At 52.5% G+C, this 16,589-nt stretch overlaps 2 protein-coding genes across 3 annotated transcripts; both read right to left on the reverse strand.

The window, feature by feature from the left end:
• Window positions 1-104: 104 nt before the first annotated feature.
• On the reverse strand, window positions 105-3,665 carry Prss8 (serine protease 8). Its single transcript, XM_077802889.1, has 6 exons — window positions 3,646-3,665; window positions 3,436-3,548; window positions 1,906-2,068; window positions 1,383-1,654; window positions 1,128-1,294; window positions 105-997 (listed from the first exon to the last, which is right to left on the reverse strand). The coding sequence occupies exons 1-6, from the start codon at window positions 3,663-3,665 to the stop codon at window positions 674-676; spliced, it is 1,059 nt and encodes a 352-aa protein (XP_077659015.1). The 3' UTR covers window positions 105-673.
• Window positions 3,666-6,850: 3,185 nt separating this feature from the next.
• Window positions 6,851-16,133, reverse strand: Prss36 (serine protease 36). 2 transcript variants are annotated; one of them, XM_026400374.2, is made up of 15 exons: window positions 16,097-16,133; window positions 15,740-15,775; window positions 15,508-15,540; window positions 15,116-15,278; window positions 14,373-14,653; window positions 11,912-12,078; window positions 10,332-10,581; window positions 10,083-10,212; window positions 9,451-9,707; window positions 9,199-9,362; window positions 8,597-8,834; window positions 8,342-8,483; window positions 7,763-8,028; window positions 7,565-7,686; window positions 6,851-7,308 (listed from the first exon to the last, which is right to left on the reverse strand). In XM_026400374.2, the coding sequence occupies exons 1-15, from the start codon at window positions 16,131-16,133 to the stop codon at window positions 7,027-7,029; spliced, it is 2,568 nt and encodes an 855-aa protein (XP_026256159.2). In that variant the 3' UTR covers window positions 6,851-7,026. The 2 variants fall into 2 exon arrangements, with proteins under 2 accessions (XP_026256159.2, XP_026256160.2); XM_026400375.2 differs by lacking the exon at window positions 7,565-7,686 and having other exon boundaries at window positions 7,950-8,028.
• Window positions 16,134-16,589: the final 456 nt, after the last annotated feature.

Here is a 16,589-nt window from a genome sequence, read left to right on the forward strand (position 1 = left end):
GCCAAGAGTTGACATTCCTTATTTCACTTCATTCACAGCTAGTTGTGCTCAAAACATTTTACTCCTTCTTGCTCCTTTTAATCCCCCATCCCTGATCCCAAAGCCCCAGCCAGTTCCGGTGGGGGCTCAGTCCTCCGGAGTCCAGGATTCAGAGCTCAAGGGCAGCTTGGCAGCCAATGGGGAAAGATTGGGGCCTTTCCTGTCTCAAAGGCAAGCATGCCAGAAGACAGGAAGATGGCAAAGCAATGGGCTCATCAGGCAGGGAAGGTGGAGCACTAAAGCCTGAACTTCAGTGGCGGTCAGCTGGGTAGCTGCCCAGTCTTCCCAAAACAGGTGGGAGTCAGGGCTCATTTTCATAGCTAAAGGTTCTTGGGAACTCCACAGGAGCCCAACCAATAAGCTGTGGATAGCCAGTGGAGGCAGCCAAAGGTTTTGGCCAGTACTACAGACTGTAAAACCTTTGATCATGGGTTTCCCAAAGAGCAAATCCAGAAGAATGGGTTCAAAGATCAGGATGGTACCTGGTCTCACACAGTCTTGGGAGGAAGGTATGGCCAAGTCAGACTCCAGGCCCAAAGGTCACAAGGGGCCAGGTTCTCTCCTGGGAACAGGCATATGTTCTTGGTGTACTGTGTCAGTCCTGCAAGCAGGGTCAGCTTCCAGAGTGGGTAGCTTAGAGCTCATGCCAAGAGCAGAAGAGGCCCAGGATCAAGCCCAGCGGCAGCAGGCGAATAGGACCTAGCAAACTCTGTGCTGGGGCAGAATTGAAGGCTAGACTTTGGTTGCAGAGGTTGCCATCCGGCTGGGACTCTTGGATTTGGGGTACCACATGAGGCTGGAGTTCTCGCACTCTGGAGTGGATCCAGGAGGCATAGCTAGAAGTCAGAGTATACACACCAGGCCTGTTGGGGGCTCCACAGGCATCACCCCAGCTCACAATGCCGGCTAGGTACCAGAGGCCCTCCACAGGGCAGGAGAGTGGGCCTCCAGAATCACCCTGAGGAGAAAAACATACAACAGTTGTCAGGACCAGACTCTAGGCCTCCAGTCATCCATGCCAGCCCATCCAAACTTCACCTCCCAAGAGGCATTTGTCTCATCGCTGCTTCTGGGATCCCTGCACTTACTTGGCAGGCATCCTTGCCCCCATTCACATAGCCAGCACACAGCATGTCCTGCTGGATAAAGTGAGGCTCTTCAGGCTTGGCATCAATGTTGTATAGGCAATTACATGTCTCACGACTGATCAGTGGCACTTCAAGTTGCTGCAGTGGCCTGGGGACCTGGAGACTCACTGTGAGGCAAAAGATGTTTACCTAGGGGCTCCTACCCTGAGTCAGGCTCCCCTCCATACCTCTAGGCATATAGTGCCCCCACGTTACCTGAGGGAGCCACATGGCCCCATCCAGTGACTGTACAATGGAGGCCATTAGGGAAGGAAGCATTGGCTGCAGGGAGGCAGATGGGCCGGATATTGCGGGAGAATGTGACGGGTTGATTTAGGTGGAGCAGTGCAATGTCGCCCTCTGAGCCCTCCTGTTGGTAGGTGGGGTAGGTGATGATCTCTGCCACTCCGCGGACCACCGTATCGGGGCTGTAGGAGTCTAGCTGGTGGGCCCCCAGCTTTATCTCATAATCAGTGTGATAGTGTTCCCTGCATGCAGAGGAACAAAGGCTTGGGACCCTGATCACTGTTGTCTTAATGGGATCCTAACCCAGAATCTGGTCCCAGACAGCATTTTTAAAGCCCAATTTGTCCTGTGACCTCCAAACCTCCCTTCACCTCTCACTGGTCTTTCAGACTTTGTTGATACCCAAGTACCCTAACCTCTGACCTGGATTGACCCGCTTACTTTGACATCCAGACCATTTTCCACTCCCCACCCTGCCCCATCCAAGTAGTACCTGGGGAAGCAGTGAGCAGCTGACAGCACCCACTGCTCAGACACAAGAGACCCGCCACACACATGGACGCCATCATAGTTGATGCTGACCTGCCAGGGCCACTGACCAGGAGTTGCACTGCTACCACCTGTGATGCGTGCTTGAACAACTACACCACAGGGGACTGCCAGGGAGAAAGGGAAAGGGAGGTCAGGACCCTCTAGGGCCCCCATGCCAGGTCCTTAGCCCTGCCATCCCAGGAGATCTGGTTTAGAGTTTGGGAAGTGGTTAAGTTCATGGTCAGCCACCACTTTGTCCCTGTGGTGGCTCTCCCGGTACGGGCACTTCTATTCCTTGCTATCGAATACCTGTTACCCAATTCAGGTCTCATGGCGATCTCCTTCCTCAAGCCTTCCTTCCTGCTTTCCATCTGTTCAACCCCTTAAAAATCTGAAGATCTTTATAAAGCACAAATCTGGCCAAGTCACTCGGGTTTCCAAAACCTTTTCATGGCTTAAGATACATTCCAGACCCTCCATGGCACTACCCTCCGCTCCAGCCATCCTGCACATTTCAGTCACTTGTTTTCTGGATCTCTGCTGAAACCCCGGGAGCTATCATCTACACAGGCTGGGAAGACATTCACAGTTGAGAGCCTTTCCCCTCCTTGCTCTGCTTGGCTGTGAAGATCATTCAAAGGGCAGCCTCTCTGTCACCTGTGACCCTGCCAGCTGAGTCAGGCATTGCCTCTGTGCTCTTAGCTCTTAGGCCCCTGCCCAGGCTCAGTTGTTCTGGTGTCTATGATTCTTTCAATCACGGCAACCTGGGCATTCCTTAGGGACATTTCTATGTCCCTAATACTCAGCACAGTCCTAAGCACACAGTGAATATGGTTGAACAAATGAACAGAACTGGGATGTGAACAGCTAGTGTCTGGGAACAGACCAGCCCTTCCCAAACTAAGGTCCCAGTATGGAGTTGGGCCCAGCTGCCCTTCACAGCCACTGGGAGCAGAGAAAACTGCCAGCCAGACTCCTCTGCTCCTTCATAATCATGACAATAGCTAGTACTTAGGGAGTGTTCCAGAAGGCCCAGATGGGGCTTGCATTTCCTTTATCACCTAGAAAGCTCACTACAGCCCCTGGGTATGGAGATAGCTCCATTTTAGAGGTAAAGGAATGTGGTCAGTAAATATGAAGCTGGGGCTGAAAACCAGTCTGACTCAAAGCCAGTGTGTGTGCCTTCAAAAGACCCTGGATTTGTGTCCCTCAAAATGACCTTGAGTGCCCCACTTTTGGAGTCTGACATGGGTTTCAATAGAGTTCTACAACTCGCTGGCTGTATACCCTTAAACAAGTCACTGCTTCTCTGTATCTCAGATTTTTTAATCCATAAAGTGAAGGCTATATGCGCCACTCACAGAGCTATTGGGAGATTTAAGATAACGTGGTGAGACAGTCCAGCAGAGGGTCAGGCCCTCCTCAGACCCACTGGGGAATATGAAGCCATGTCCCTTTCCTTCCCCCTCTTCTATTTCCCAGAAAGCCTTACCTTCAGTCTGGTCAGCTCCTGGAGAAAAAAAGAAAGAGGGAGGGGTAAGCAGGAAACTCAGAGATCCAAGACCCATTAGCACCTGCCACTTCTCTGGAGGACTGGCCCCTTTCCTAGGAGAGCCAATACCAAAAGGAGAGGGAAGCCAGCTCCAGAGAGGCCTGGGATTCTCAAGCCCAGGATAAAGACTATTCACCTGAGAAGGATTACGTTTGCTCCCTCTTAGGCATGATCCCTTCCCATGCCCCACTCACATGTACTTACCCATCCCCGTTTGGAATAATCCAAGAAAAAGCAAAAAGGCCATAGCTTCCAGTTGCCCAGGTCCTGGGCCTGCCCTCTGGCCCATTGCCCAGGATGACAGCCCCTGGGGGAAACACCAGGCACGAAAAGAAAGGAACGTAGGGCTGGTTTTGGCAGGATCTAAAACCAGGCTCAGAAGTAAGGAATTCCAGAATCCAGGTTGGGGAGGTGGATCAGGTGTCCAAGTCTGGCTTTTGAAACAGGGAACAGCCAAAGTTGTGAGACGCCTGGGATTTCCGCAGCTACCAACGTGGTGGATGTGTCTCTGTCACAGCCTGGTCATGCAGAGACCGCTTCAGAGAGGTGCCTCCTTAGGGCAAGGCACCTGCCTGCTGGCCCCTCCCTTAGCCCCGCCTTCTTGGTTTAGCTCTGCTGGCTGTATTTGCCTCGGAGATCTGGAGTCTTTTCAGATATCTAGGCTGTGTGAGGGTTAGGGTGAGGCTCCCTAGCTCAAGGGCAGCCTGAGGCAAGGCCTGCAATCCCAATGGCTGGCCAACTATCCCCAGGTTTCTCAGTCCTTCAGACCAGTTATGCTCCCCAGGCCTAAGGAGGGAGGAGCCTCCCTCCTTCCTTAGGCCTGGTATTTTAACCTAGGACACTGGGTTCTGCCCTGGGCCAGGGCCATTCCAGGCCTTTTCTCTAAACCCTCAGACTTCCTGCCGGTGGTGACTATGACTGGTCTTGCCAATCATCCCACAAGTATTTACTAACTACCTACTGTGTGATGGACAAAAATGGGGATTGACGTGAGTGCCCAGTAGCTGGAAAGGTCCTTCTTGGAAATGCCTTGAGAACCGAGACCTATGGGGGTTAAGCAAAGTGTTTTTTTTTTTTTTAATATTTATGTTTTAGTTTTAGGTGGACACCATATCTTTATTTTTACATTTATGTGGTGCTGAGGATCGAACCCAGTGCCTCCTACATGCTAGGCAAGCACTCTACCACAACCCCAGCCCCTAAGCAAATTTGTTAACAAGGCAAGTATGGAAAAATTTCTCAAGTGGGGCATGCAGGTGGCTGAGGTTCAGGGAGAGAAGACTGGTGTGACTGGAGTGGGGGTCAGGCACATCCTCTGTGAGTGTGAATCTATAGCACTTGGAATATAGGTTGGACTCATGACTGAGGAAAAGCAGACCCTCATGGGGTGTGGTGATGCATGCCTATAATCCTGTCAACTCTAGAGGCTGAGACAGGAGGATTGCGAGTTCAAGGCCAGCCTCAGAAATTTAGAGAGGTCCTAAGCAATTTAGCAAGGCCCTATCTCAAAAAATAAAAAGCAGGGTGTGGTGGTGCACACCTTTAAATCCCAGTGGCTGAGGCAGGAGGATTGCAAGTTCAAAACCAGTCTCAGCAAATTTAGCGAGACCCTGTCTCAAAATAAAATAGTCCTTTTTAGACTAGTGGTGTGGTTCAATGGTGAAGCACTCCTGGGTTCAATCCCCAGTACCTGAATAAATAAATAAATAAATAAATAGGGCTAGGGATGTAGCTCAGTGGTAAAGCATATACATCCCTTGGTTCGATCCATAGTACCAAAAGAAAAACAGACCCTACTTCTTCCCAACCCTCTTTCCAGAAGACTGGATGCCCAGGCTGGTGGTCAAAGAATTCCTGGAGTGGGTGAGCGTGTGTGTGTGTGGGGGGGGGGGGGCGGGGGAGGCGCTGGATTGGGAAGAGGTCAAAACTGGGGAGGAGAGGGTAAGACACTGGGAGTTGTGGGAGGCTTTAAGTAGAGGATGGGCATGTTCAGTGTTTCTGGGGGTGGCATGTGGGTAGCTGACTGAGTTTGAAGAACAGATGGGAATGTACTTCCCTGTACAGGACCTGGGGAATATTTTATGTTATATCTAGCAGCTAAGAATAAGCCCGGTCCTTTAAGAACCTTTGCCCTTCTCAAGCTCCCAGTGAGAATCTCCACCTTTCCTCTGAGTCCTGCCAACTCCCCTTTTTCTTGCGGGGGGGGGGGGTGTGGGCGGGGGGGGGGGACTGGGGATTAAACTTAGGGACACTCAACCACTGAGCCACATTCCCAGCCCTTTTTTTTTTTTTTTTTTTTTAATTTAGAGACAGGGTCTCCACTGAGTTGCTTAGCACTTCGTTTTCATTTCTTTGGTACCGAGGATTGAACTCAGGGGTACTTGACCATTGAGCCACACTCCCAGCCCTATTTTGCATTGTGTTTAGAGACAGGGTCTCCCTGAGTTGCTTAGCACCTCACTGCTGCTGAGGCTGGCTTTGAACTCATGATTCTCTTGTCTCAGCCTCCCAAGCTGCTGGGAGTACAGGTGTGCACCGCTGTGCCCGCTCTGCCAACCCCTCTTGCATTATCTGCCTACTCAACTAGAGTTTTTGTGGCCCTAGCTCCAGGAGTGACCCCTCTGCCACCCACATCAGCTGACTTCTCCTCAGGTCCCTATTTTCCCATTTTCTATGCTCATAGCTCACTTTCTTTATAACCCTCTCCTGATCCCCAGCCAGGGGTGTTTCCCACTCGACTGTGAACATACATGGACTCCAATTGCACCATGACTTGGTAGTTAGCAGGGAATATGGTTGAATTAATCCAGGGATGTACATTAGTCAGGGATGAGGTAGTAGAATTTACATAAAAGGGGCCCAAATCCTAGGGGCATTGAGCATGGATATATGAGTGGTGGACCCTGTATAAGGGTTGTCTGTGTGCTGGGGTCGTCTGTATGCTAGGGACTGGAGATGAACGCTTTGAGGCATCATTCATCAGTATATGTATTAGGGGCTGACTCTCCTACCCTAAATCTGTCCAACTCTAGCAGGAGGGGCCTCAGGGCACTGTGTAGGGCCAAAATATGCTGCAGGTGCTAGGGACACTAATTCCACTGGGGAGGTGACACACAATCAGCTGGCCACCTAAACTCCCCCGCCCTGGGGAAGGAATGAGGGAACAGCTGCCACGTTATCAGGGACACATTTCCTGGGCGCCCGAGACCTGACTCAACTGATGCCCGCCCATAGAAGGAGGAGCCCTATTCCTGTGTTTCCCTCTTAGCCCAGTTACTCTCAGCCCCTCAGCCTGCCTCTAGTGATGTCACAGGCCACATGTCTGTGTTTACACCTTTATTGTCTGCTCCTTTGCCACCCCCAAGGATTCCTGGGCCCAAAATAGCACTGAGGCCCAATTATCCAAAGCTGCTGCAGTCTAGATAGATAGGCCCTCTCCAGGCCTGGGAGAGCGTTAGCAGGTTAGACTGCATTCCAGGCATGCTGAGTGGTGGGAAGAGAAGGGGAAGTGGCTCATGAAGCAAGGTCCTCTCAATCCTGGATCAGGGGAGTCAGTAACAGCAGGATCAAAGCAGCAGCCTTAGGGGAGCCTGAGGCCCCTGCCAAGTCTGGGGGACAGAGGTCACTGCCTGTAGCGGGCCAATATGGGGAGCCACTAGAGGGTAGGAAGTGGGCCTCCGCCACTGTTTGGGAGATCCAGGCTTCTTCAGGGCCAATGGCTGCAAACAGCTCCTGACTCCCTCGGACAGCCATGCCCATGAGAACCCAAGAGCCTCCCTCAGTCTGGCATAGGAGGGGAGGTGCTGAGGTCACCTGCAGAGTTGAAGCCAAGAACAAATGGATCTGTTATCCTTCCTCCTGGTCCACTGCACCTCCCCTTGGGTCCAGCCACAAAGCACTATTGATCTCTATCCTTAGGAATCCTGGCCTCTGGTCTCTCCAAGGTCCAGCTAGGAAGTACTGCTTCTTCCCATTTGGGGTCCAACACCCAAGAATTCTAATCCTGGTCTCTCCAGATTCCAGCATACCAATACTCCTTCCCCTGACCAGGATGCCCAGGTCCCTGTACCTCACACCTGTCTTCTTGCCCTTCTGCATATAGGACACAGAAAGTCCCAGGGGGCAGAATGCCCTGATAGAGGCAGTGACAGAGCCGTGGTGTCAAGATGGAGACAGCAGTAGCTATAGGGACTAGGGAGAAGAAAGAGGGTTGTCCCAGGGTTCTGGCCTCCAGTCACACCTCATTCCCATGACCCAGGGCTCTCACCTCGGTCCTGGGGATCCTTCCAGCCCAGCACCCAGCAGCTGGCCCCTGGGGGGACACCCCCTTGGTGAAGGCAGATGGGCAGGGCTGAAGGGGAAGGCTCTACCCGGGAGCTCAGCTCCAGGAGGGCCAGAGGGGGCCCAAGTCCCAAGTGGCGGGGCAGGCGAATGCTGATGACCAACCGGGATACCAGGCGGCCATGTGGGAGGGGACTGGCCCCTGCCCTGCCCAGATACACTTCAATGTGGGGCACTGTTGTAGAGCCTAGCCTGTTGGAAGAAGGACTAGTGTCACCTTCTGGTTCCTCTCATTGCTGGTAAAGTCCTTTCCAGCCCAGGGGTAAGGGAAGAATGGTTATGTCACTAACTCCTTCATTATTCCTCTTTCCAAATCTCTCTTCTATCTTAAAACATCTTACACAAAAAATCCAAACCCAACCAAACTGACAATAAAAATCTCTCAAAGTAGCTTCCCTGTGCTGTAAGAGCCCTAAAAGGAAAACATCCCGATATTGTAAGAATCCTTTGGATCATCTCCCATTTTTTCCCTCCAGCCTCTTACCTAGAGATGAGGGAGACCCACCTAAGGACACAATGAGTGGCTGCCAGGACCCAGCCTGGGGCCACGAGGATCCCAGTGCAGACTCGATCCCCAGCCACATGCACCTCTGCCAGCCAGGGCCATAGCATTCCCTTCTGAGCTGCTTCAGGTCGCAGGCCACAGGCTAGGGAGAAGAAGTGGCCACCTAAGTATGAGTTCCACAGGTGATCTCTGAAGCCTCTCTCATAGATATAAGCATCTCCTGGAACTCCAAAGCCCCAAGGGTCCCCTGCTCACCACCATGCTCTGTGTGTGGGGGACAGGTCTGGGTCTCAGTCTCCTCCCCATCAGGGCCCCAGTCCCAGGCTAGCTGTTCCTCCAGGTAGGCTCCCCGAGTTACATGGCTGATCCATGGGCTATGGGTCTGTAGTGGGGAGAAGGCTCGGGGACGGAGACAGGTACTGGAGAAGTCTCCAATTCCAGCCAGGAACCAGGTCCCCTCCTCCTGACACATAAGGCTCCAATGAGAGTCATTCTGCAGTAAGAGTAAGGTGTGTTAATAGCATACATGTTTTGATCCTGTAGAGAACATCAGCATTCTGGGGGCTTTCCGGAACCCCAGATTCTCCATACGGAAACAACAAGTCCCAGCTCTTCCAAACTAGATTCTAGTACTAATTTGTGTAAGCATTCAGCCCTCACTTTAGGATTCTCCTTAAACTTCGGGGTAGACAGAAACCCCAACACCTGCTCAGAGTCCGCCCCAACCCCCTCCCTACCATCCAGGATCCGGCTCTGCCCCCACTTGGATCCCATTCCCCTCTTAGCCAGGCTTCCTGTGCCTGTGCCAGATCCCTCGGTCTCTCCCTGGGTCTACAGACCCCGCCCTTGTCGCTCACCCAGCAGCGGCCCGGCTCCTCCTCCTCCTGGTAGGAGGGGCAGAGTTGGTGAGGTGACTGTCCCGGCAGCGGCACGGACGCCCCCTTGTGGCCATACAGACAGTGACACCACCAGCCACCTAACAACTCGGCCTCAAACTGTGCGCTGGGGCCAAGCGCCGGTTCTGGGAGGGGAAAAAGCAGGGATCTCGTGCTGTGGCCGAGTCTGTCCCCGCTCTGCCCCGCCCCAACCAGCGCCAGACTCCTGCGCACCCCCGCGGCCCCAGCGAGCCAGGCGGCAGCGGCTCCCAGGCAGGAAGTAGTGTTCCGGGTAGGGTAAGCACACGGCGCGCGGGCCTGAGCTCAGGTTCACGGGCGCGTCCAGCTGCAGCAGCGCCAGGTCTGAGGCGTCGTCCCACGTAGCGTTCTGGTGCGGTACGAAGCGCGACACCCGCTCCGAGCGCGGACGTGAGGGCAGCAGTACCCGCCAGGAGTCGAGGTCGCGGGGTGGGTTATCAGAGGTGATCGAGCTGCGGGATGGAGACGCTGGGGACGTGCGCATATCCCGCACATACGGCTGGAAACCGCGCACCCCAGACTTTGATTTTATCTCCAGGCTAGAATCCCTCTTCCAAACAGGAACCATAGCCCCACCCCAGTTCCAAACGTGTTCTCAGATTCCCTCATGCTGGATCGGACGTACACTACCCTCTACCCCTCCCAGCTAGATTAGGACCCCTCTTTATGGAGCTGAATCCTACACCTTGGAATCTGATCCCGCGCTCCAGTTTGCAGCCCCACCACCCTCCACCCTCCACACCCGGCACAAAGGGCTGAACCAACTAGATGGAGTCTCATGCGGATGGATGGAGAAGAATCTCCCTGTGCTGTGGATTCTCACTCACTCCAGAAAGCAGCTGGCAGGTGCCAAGACCCAGCTTTCTGACACTAGCGTTCCATGGCAGGGTCTAGATCCTGGCACTATAACTTGGGCCTCCCAGGGCCAGACCCCTGGTCGCCGAGCCTTGCCGCATTCTGAGGAGTGAGAGACCAGGGTTAGGGAGGCTTCAGAGCCCTACTTAACTCCAGCAGTCTTCACCCCAACTCAAATCTCCCCGGTCTCCAACTCCCATCCAGGGCTCCTGCCCCCTCACCTGGCAGAGCAATGGTGCAGTTCTCCTCCCTGGATTCCCAGGGGCCTGTCTGGGATTCCTGGGGCTGGTTGGGAAAGGCAGGCCCAGGCTCCAAACCCATCACCTGTTCCCGGATCCATGTCTCATAGGGAGCCACAGCAGTGAAGACTCCAGGGCGGTTCCTCCTTCCACAGCCAAAGCCAAAACTAGTGATTCCTGCCTGGAACCAGCGGCCGCCTTCTTCACAGACCAAGGGTCCCCCAGAGTCACCCTAATAATAGGTGATTTGTGTCGGGAGACCAGCCCAAGGATGCACTGGCTTTTTCTGGCGGGTGGCAAAAGTTCACCTTTTATTGGCCTTACTCAGCCCCTTCTAGAAATCTCCAGTGGCTGTCCCTTGTTCTCTGTATTCCCTACACCTCTAAAGAAAAGAAAGTCTTGTAAAACAAAGACTGAGCAGCCACAGCCCAGAGCACCAAATTAACCCATTAAAGACCACACAAGAATAGGGGCAGTGGTGCAAGCCTGTAATCCCAGCGGCGGCAGCAGGCTGGCAGAAGGATCTTGAGTTCAAAGCCAGCTTCAGCAAAAGTGAGGCATTAAACAACTCAGCCAGACCCTATCTCTACATAAAATACAAAATAGGACTGGGGATGTGGCTCAGTGGTCAAGTGCTCCTGAGTTCAATCCCTGGTACCCCCACCCACACCCCCAAAAAACCCACACAAGAGAACCCTGAAGATCTCATTCAGAGTCAAATGATTCTTGTCTAACAAATAATCCAAATAAACCCTTGTCTTTGATTTCTAAGTTCACTCAATTTTTGTCTTTGCTTTTTGTTTCTTTGTGGTGCTGGGGCTAGAACTCAGGGCCTAACAAATTCACTCTGCCACTGAGCCCCCACCCAGTTGTTAAAAAAGTAAATAAAAAATACCAGCATTAAGGAGGAAGATGCTGTTAGAAACAGGCAATCTGTCTATTCAGTAAAATGGGACAGATGGAAAGCAAAAAGGATGAAGAATTACAATGAGCAGACACTGGGGTCATTGGATGCTGGAGCATTGTCCCTAATGTATCTCTGTAACCCAGGTCAGGGTCAGCATCTCTGTGGCCTAAGGATATTTGTTTGTTTTTGGTGCTGGGATTTTTGTTTTTGGTGTTCTACCACTGAGGTACAACCCCATCCTATTCTATTTTTCATTATTAGAGTCTTGCTAAATTGCTGGGCCTAAAACTTGTGTTCCTCCTGCCTCAGCCTCCCAAGTGCTGGGAATTTTTTTTTTTTTTTTTTTTTTTTTTAGGGACTAACCCTAACCCTAACCCTGAGCTACTGGGATTACTGGCTGTACCACTGTGCCTGGCAAAAAAAAAAAAAAAAAAAAAAAATTTTTTTTTTTTTGGAAGTACTGGGGTTTGAATGCAGGGCGTTGTACCTGCTAGGCATGTGCTCTATCACTGAACTATACCTCCACCCCAATTCCATAAGCAATCTTGCCCGCTTTTTGCAGAAGAGGCTCAGCGAAATATTTGTCTATTACTTAGCTGCTTCCTACAGGTTAGGGATCTGGTTCTGCCAGGTAGGTGCAGGGTCCTTTCCTCACCTGGCAGGTGTCCCTCCGTCCCTCTGGGTAGCCAGCACACAGCATCCCTGGCAATAGCTGGAAAGTGAGGTTGAAGGGGCCAGGCTGGCTGTAGAGACACTGACAGGCGGCCTCTCCCAGAAGCCTTAGCTCCACTTCCTGTAGCACCCAGGGGAGAGGCAGAGGGTCTGGGGGCAGAAGCAGAGAGCAGATACTGTGAGGTAGGTATAGAGCACCCAGTTCCCCAGGGCTGTTTTGTCTCCTCCAGTTACCTCCTGGTCATCAAGATCCCCATGGCATCCTGGCCTACCACATTCCCCACATCTTATCATGCTTCTCTTCCCATGTTCTCATCTCAGGCATAGCCTCAGCAAGCATCCAGTGAAAATTGTCATGTGCAGGTTGTACACTGAACAAAGGTCCCATCCAACAAAGTATACATGTAGGGGCTAAAATCATTAAGCTCTGAGCCCTGACATGGAGTTTTGTTGGTCCAGAAAGTGCCTCCTTTGAACAAAGATGTCATATAGACTACATGTGGTTCTATATTGAGTTGCAAAGCATGGAATCTGGCTGTCATCTCTAATCCCTTTCTCAAGTTGTCTTTTCTCAGTCAATTCCCAAGTCATTTGTGACTTCTCAGCATTCTTACAGCAACTGCCCTTGTCCAGGCAGCATAATCTTGGACCTGGATGATTGACCTAGCCTCCTGACTGATCTGTTCCCTAATCCACTCAGCACTTGTTACAACCAGAGGAATGTTCCTCAGCTTAGCCCTGATCTTACCAAGAATAATAGATGGATCCTGTGGTCTAGACATGGACCCTCAGCTATCCTGCTTTTGATGAAAACAAGGTTTTGGGATACCGAAAGGGACAGGGAAAGGCATGGACAGAACTCATTCCCTACCCACCCGGAGTTCTGAGAAGCCAGGGGATGTCTGAGGTTTGGGGGTTGTCCTAGGGATCTCTGGAGCTGGAGGGCTACTCTGTCCCTCAGTCTGACCTGAAGGCCTTTATTGCCTCAGCACCCTTCACTCTAGCATGATGTCCTGGCCTTTCCAGGGTCCCAAGGGAAGATGGCCATCATCTTTCCCTATCTTCCTGAAATACATGCTCTCTGCATAAAACTTTCCTAGAAAGCCCCTGCTCTGGGGCCCCATTGTCTGGTAGCTTGGTCATGTCCATGCAGACTTTCTAGGTGCTGGTCAGGACTTCCCTGTTGCCTCCTGCCCTGATGGGGCCCATGCAAATACAGGTTGCAGCATCTCCTCCTGCAGCACCCGCCCAAATACTCCAGAACTGGCACAATCTGATCATAGCAGATATAGGGGGCTTTCTAGCATAGAAAGGTAACCATGGGTGGTGGAGATGACAGAGAATGGAAAAGTAGTGCATCCCCTCACACCTTCCATCACAGTGTTTGCTTGTTTACTGGATTTACTTTTTTGTCTACTTACTAGAATGCAAGCTCTGAGAAAGCAGGTCTTTTTTAAAATTTTTTTTGTGTGTGTGTTTACTGGTATACACACACACACACACACACACACACACACACATTTGTACTGGGGATTGAACCCAGGGGTGCTTTACCACTGAGCTGCATCCTCTCAGTCCTTTTATTTATTTATTTAATTTTGGGACAGGGCCTTGCTAAGTTTCTTAGGGTCTTTCTAAATTGCTGAGGCTGGCCTCGAACTTGAGAACCTCTTGCCACAGTCCTGAGTCTCTGGAATTATAGGTGTGTGCCACCGCACCCAGCTTCACTGGTATAACTTTAATGCCTAAAACAATGCCTGGTACTTAGGAATATCTTAATCAACAGAATGATTGAATGAATGAGGGTGGGTAGGAGGAAGTCAGGAGGTGAGGAGTTGGAAGATGAGTGGGGAGGAAGAAGGATGGGAGGAAAAGAGAGCAAAAACATTTTCTGCGCGCCTATTATATGCCAGGTGTTATGCTTTGGTGCTTTAACGCGGATTATGTAATGCAAAAATATCTAAAATGAATTAATTATAGCCATGCAGCTTTTCGCGCATTTTCCCATTTAATCCACACAATTACCCCATGAAGTGAACACTACTATTTTCCTTTTTTTTTTTTACAGGAGAGAAAATGTACTGGGAGAAATGCTTTGTCTGAACTAGCAGAGTCAGAGCGAGAACCTTGGTTGGATCTAAATCCAGAAAAGGAAAACCTGGAAGGAAGGTGAGGCGGAAACGGGGTGTGTCGGCGATTCAGTGGTCTTAGTTTGAGAATTCCCGGGGAAGAAGAGATGGAGAGAGGTGCAAATTTTCCAGCTGTCTAGCAGAAACCCAGCCCCTTGGGGCGTCTCTGGAGGGCTCTCTCGAGTCCCGCCCTCGGGCCCCGCCCACTTGCTAGAGCCAACTTTTAAGACACGCCCCCGCGGTTCCTCTGAAGAGCTTAAGGTAGGCTCAGACCCTCCGACGTCGACGTCTCCCGCCCGGCCCCGCCCCACTCACCTGCCTCCTGCACGTCCCCCCAGCCGGTGGCCCAGCAGGCGGTGCCGTGAACAAAGCGGTGCGAGGCTCGCGGCAGGCAGATGGGCCGCACGGTGGGGCCCAGCTTGGCGGGCGAAGCCAGGCGCAGCAGGGCCAAATCGGAGCCAAGTTCCACTTTGCTGTAGTTGTCAGGCACCAGGATAGCGGCCACGGAGCGGACATGTGTACCTTCCAGGGGCCCGTCCTGGGAGTGCACGCCCAGCAGCACCGACCACTCGGACGCGGGCTCCAAGGTCCCGTTCCTGCGTAGAGGCCATGAGGGGGTGGTGGTGGGGGTCGGGATTAGGTTAACCCTATGAAAGGGGTTGACCCGCTTGTGGATGAGGGTTCAGAGCTAGAGAAGGTGGTGAGATCCCCAGGTGGGACGGAGTCAGATTCAGATTTGGGGCTGAGAGGTTGAGACAGACTTCTAAAAGAGGAGGGGTGAGACTGATTTAGAAGTGGTGACTGGGGATTTTGTAAAAGTGAGATTCAGTCTCAGTGATATTTAGCAGAGTGGTGGGATGAGTCTGGTGACAATGGCCTCCCTTACCCAGCATCTCCCTTACCCAGAACCTCGCAGAGCACCTAGTTTGGGGGACAGAGAGAGGAAGCTGGAGCAGCTCCGCTCTAAATTAGCCGTAATAAGGGGGAACAGGGTGAGGGATAAAGCTGTGGGGTGGGGTTGGCCTTTGAAGGACAGGGACTGAGTGGGCAATACTCACGTCACGAAACAGTGAGCAGCAGAGAGAACCCAAGAGGGGGCGATGAGGGAGCCTCCGCAGATGTGGCCCCTGCCTTGATGCAGGCTTACTTGCCAAGGCCAGGTTCCTGGCTGAGCGTCTGAACCCCCCATGATGCGGGCAGAGGGCTCAGGGTGCCCACAGTCTGCAATAGGGAACCCTGGGAGGTCAAAACCCACCTAATGATCCCCTACTACAGAGGCCCAGGTAACTCAGGACAGAGCCCAGTACTCCACCCAGCTTCTGTTTGCCCATCTGAACCAAGTACTTCTGAATTTCCAGGCACTTCCACCTCCCTCAGAGTGGAAATGATGGGTCAATCCAGCCATAAGGTCTTTTTAGATCAGAGGACACCCGGGCTTCCTTTTCTTTACCCAGATCTTCAGGTTCTTCTGTAGGACTGAGAGCTGGAAACCAGAAGGTAAAAAGAGGTAGATAACTGGTGACTTCCAGCACCTGACACTGCCCAGGCCCGATCTTCCTCCTCTCCACCCAACTCCTACCTTCCCAATTCCCTGTCCTTTCAGCCCCACTGCCAGCACCTATGCTACCCAGCCTAACTTTCCTGCTTCTGCACATGACTTTCCCCCAGTTCAGCTGCCTTACCTGAGTCCTGGAAGGCTCTTGGGATGGGATTGATGGCTGGGAAGACAGGAGGCAAGAAGAGGCCGGAGAGCTGCACTTAGTAGGTGTCCTCCCTGACTCCCTCCTCCGTTTCACAGCTGCTCTTTGCCCTTGGCATCTGGGCCTCCTTTCTCCCTCCTATGATACACTGTTCCTCTCCCTTCTGATACCTCCCTTCCCTCTTCTGTCATCCCCTTCTCCTTTCTCCTCTGACATGGCATTCCCCCCCCCCCTTCTGACCTCTCACTCTCTAAACAGAACCTGGGAATCCTGCTTCACAGTCTGCCAGGTGCTAGCATCCCAACCCCCTTGCCACTGTCCCCTATCTCCTGAGATTACCGAAGATCACAAGTGGGAGAAACAGGTGCTGGGACATGGCACACTAGAGTCAGCTGGAGGTACAGAGATGGGTGAAGATCTGCTTCCTGCCACAGCTCTGTCACTGCCTTGGCATCCTGTGACTCCTAATAGTCCCAAGAGCAGTCCCACCCTCCCTGGCTGGAGCCCATCTCTGGGAATCTGAGAGGATCTGGGGCTGGAAGAAGGAAATGGGGAGCCTGAAGTCCCCACCCAGAGCTCTGAGAACATCTCACATCTCTGGAGTCCTAGGTTGGGGGTGGGGGAAGGAACCCTAGCTCCAGGACACTTGTTGTGGGGGAGGGAGGATTGGAGAAAACTATAGGCAGGGGTCAAAGAAGAGGACAGCCGGGAGTTGGGAGCCTGTGTACTAGGTCCTTGGTGAAGCAGGGCTTCGGTGAGCAGTGACCCTTGGGACAGGGGAAGAGGCCCCTCATTGGCATTACTCACCGGAGACCTCACCTCTCTTTGGGGT

Source organism: Urocitellus parryii, chromosome 9 (genome assembly GCF_045843805.1).
Source record: "Urocitellus parryii isolate mUroPar1 chromosome 9, mUroPar1.hap1, whole genome shotgun sequence".
NCBI lineage: Eukaryota > Metazoa > Chordata > Mammalia > Rodentia > Sciuridae > Urocitellus > Urocitellus parryii.

Coding starts and splice junctions, on each gene's coding strand:
- Prss8 (XM_077802889.1), bottom strand. CDS start 3,665: ATGCCTAAGAGGGAGCAAAC. Junction 1,655..1,905: donor GCTGCTCACTGCTTCCCCAG/GTACTACTTGGA, acceptor CTCTGCATGCAG/GGAACACTATCACACTGATT. Junction 1,295..1,382: donor GGGCCATGTGGCTCCCTCAG/GTAACGTGGGGG, acceptor TTTGCCTCACAG/TGAGTCTCCAGGTCCCCAGG.
- Prss36 (XM_026400374.2), bottom strand. CDS start 16,133: ATGTCCCAGCACCTGTTTCTCCCACTTGTGATCTTCG. Junction 8,029..8,341: donor GCCACTCATTGTGTCCTTAG/GTGGGTCTCCCT, acceptor TTCTTCCAACAG/GCTAGGCTCTACAACAGTGC. Junction 7,687..7,762: donor GAAGGATCCCCAGGACCGAG/GTGAGAGCCCTG, acceptor TCTTCTCCCTAG/TCCCTATAGCTACTGCTGTC.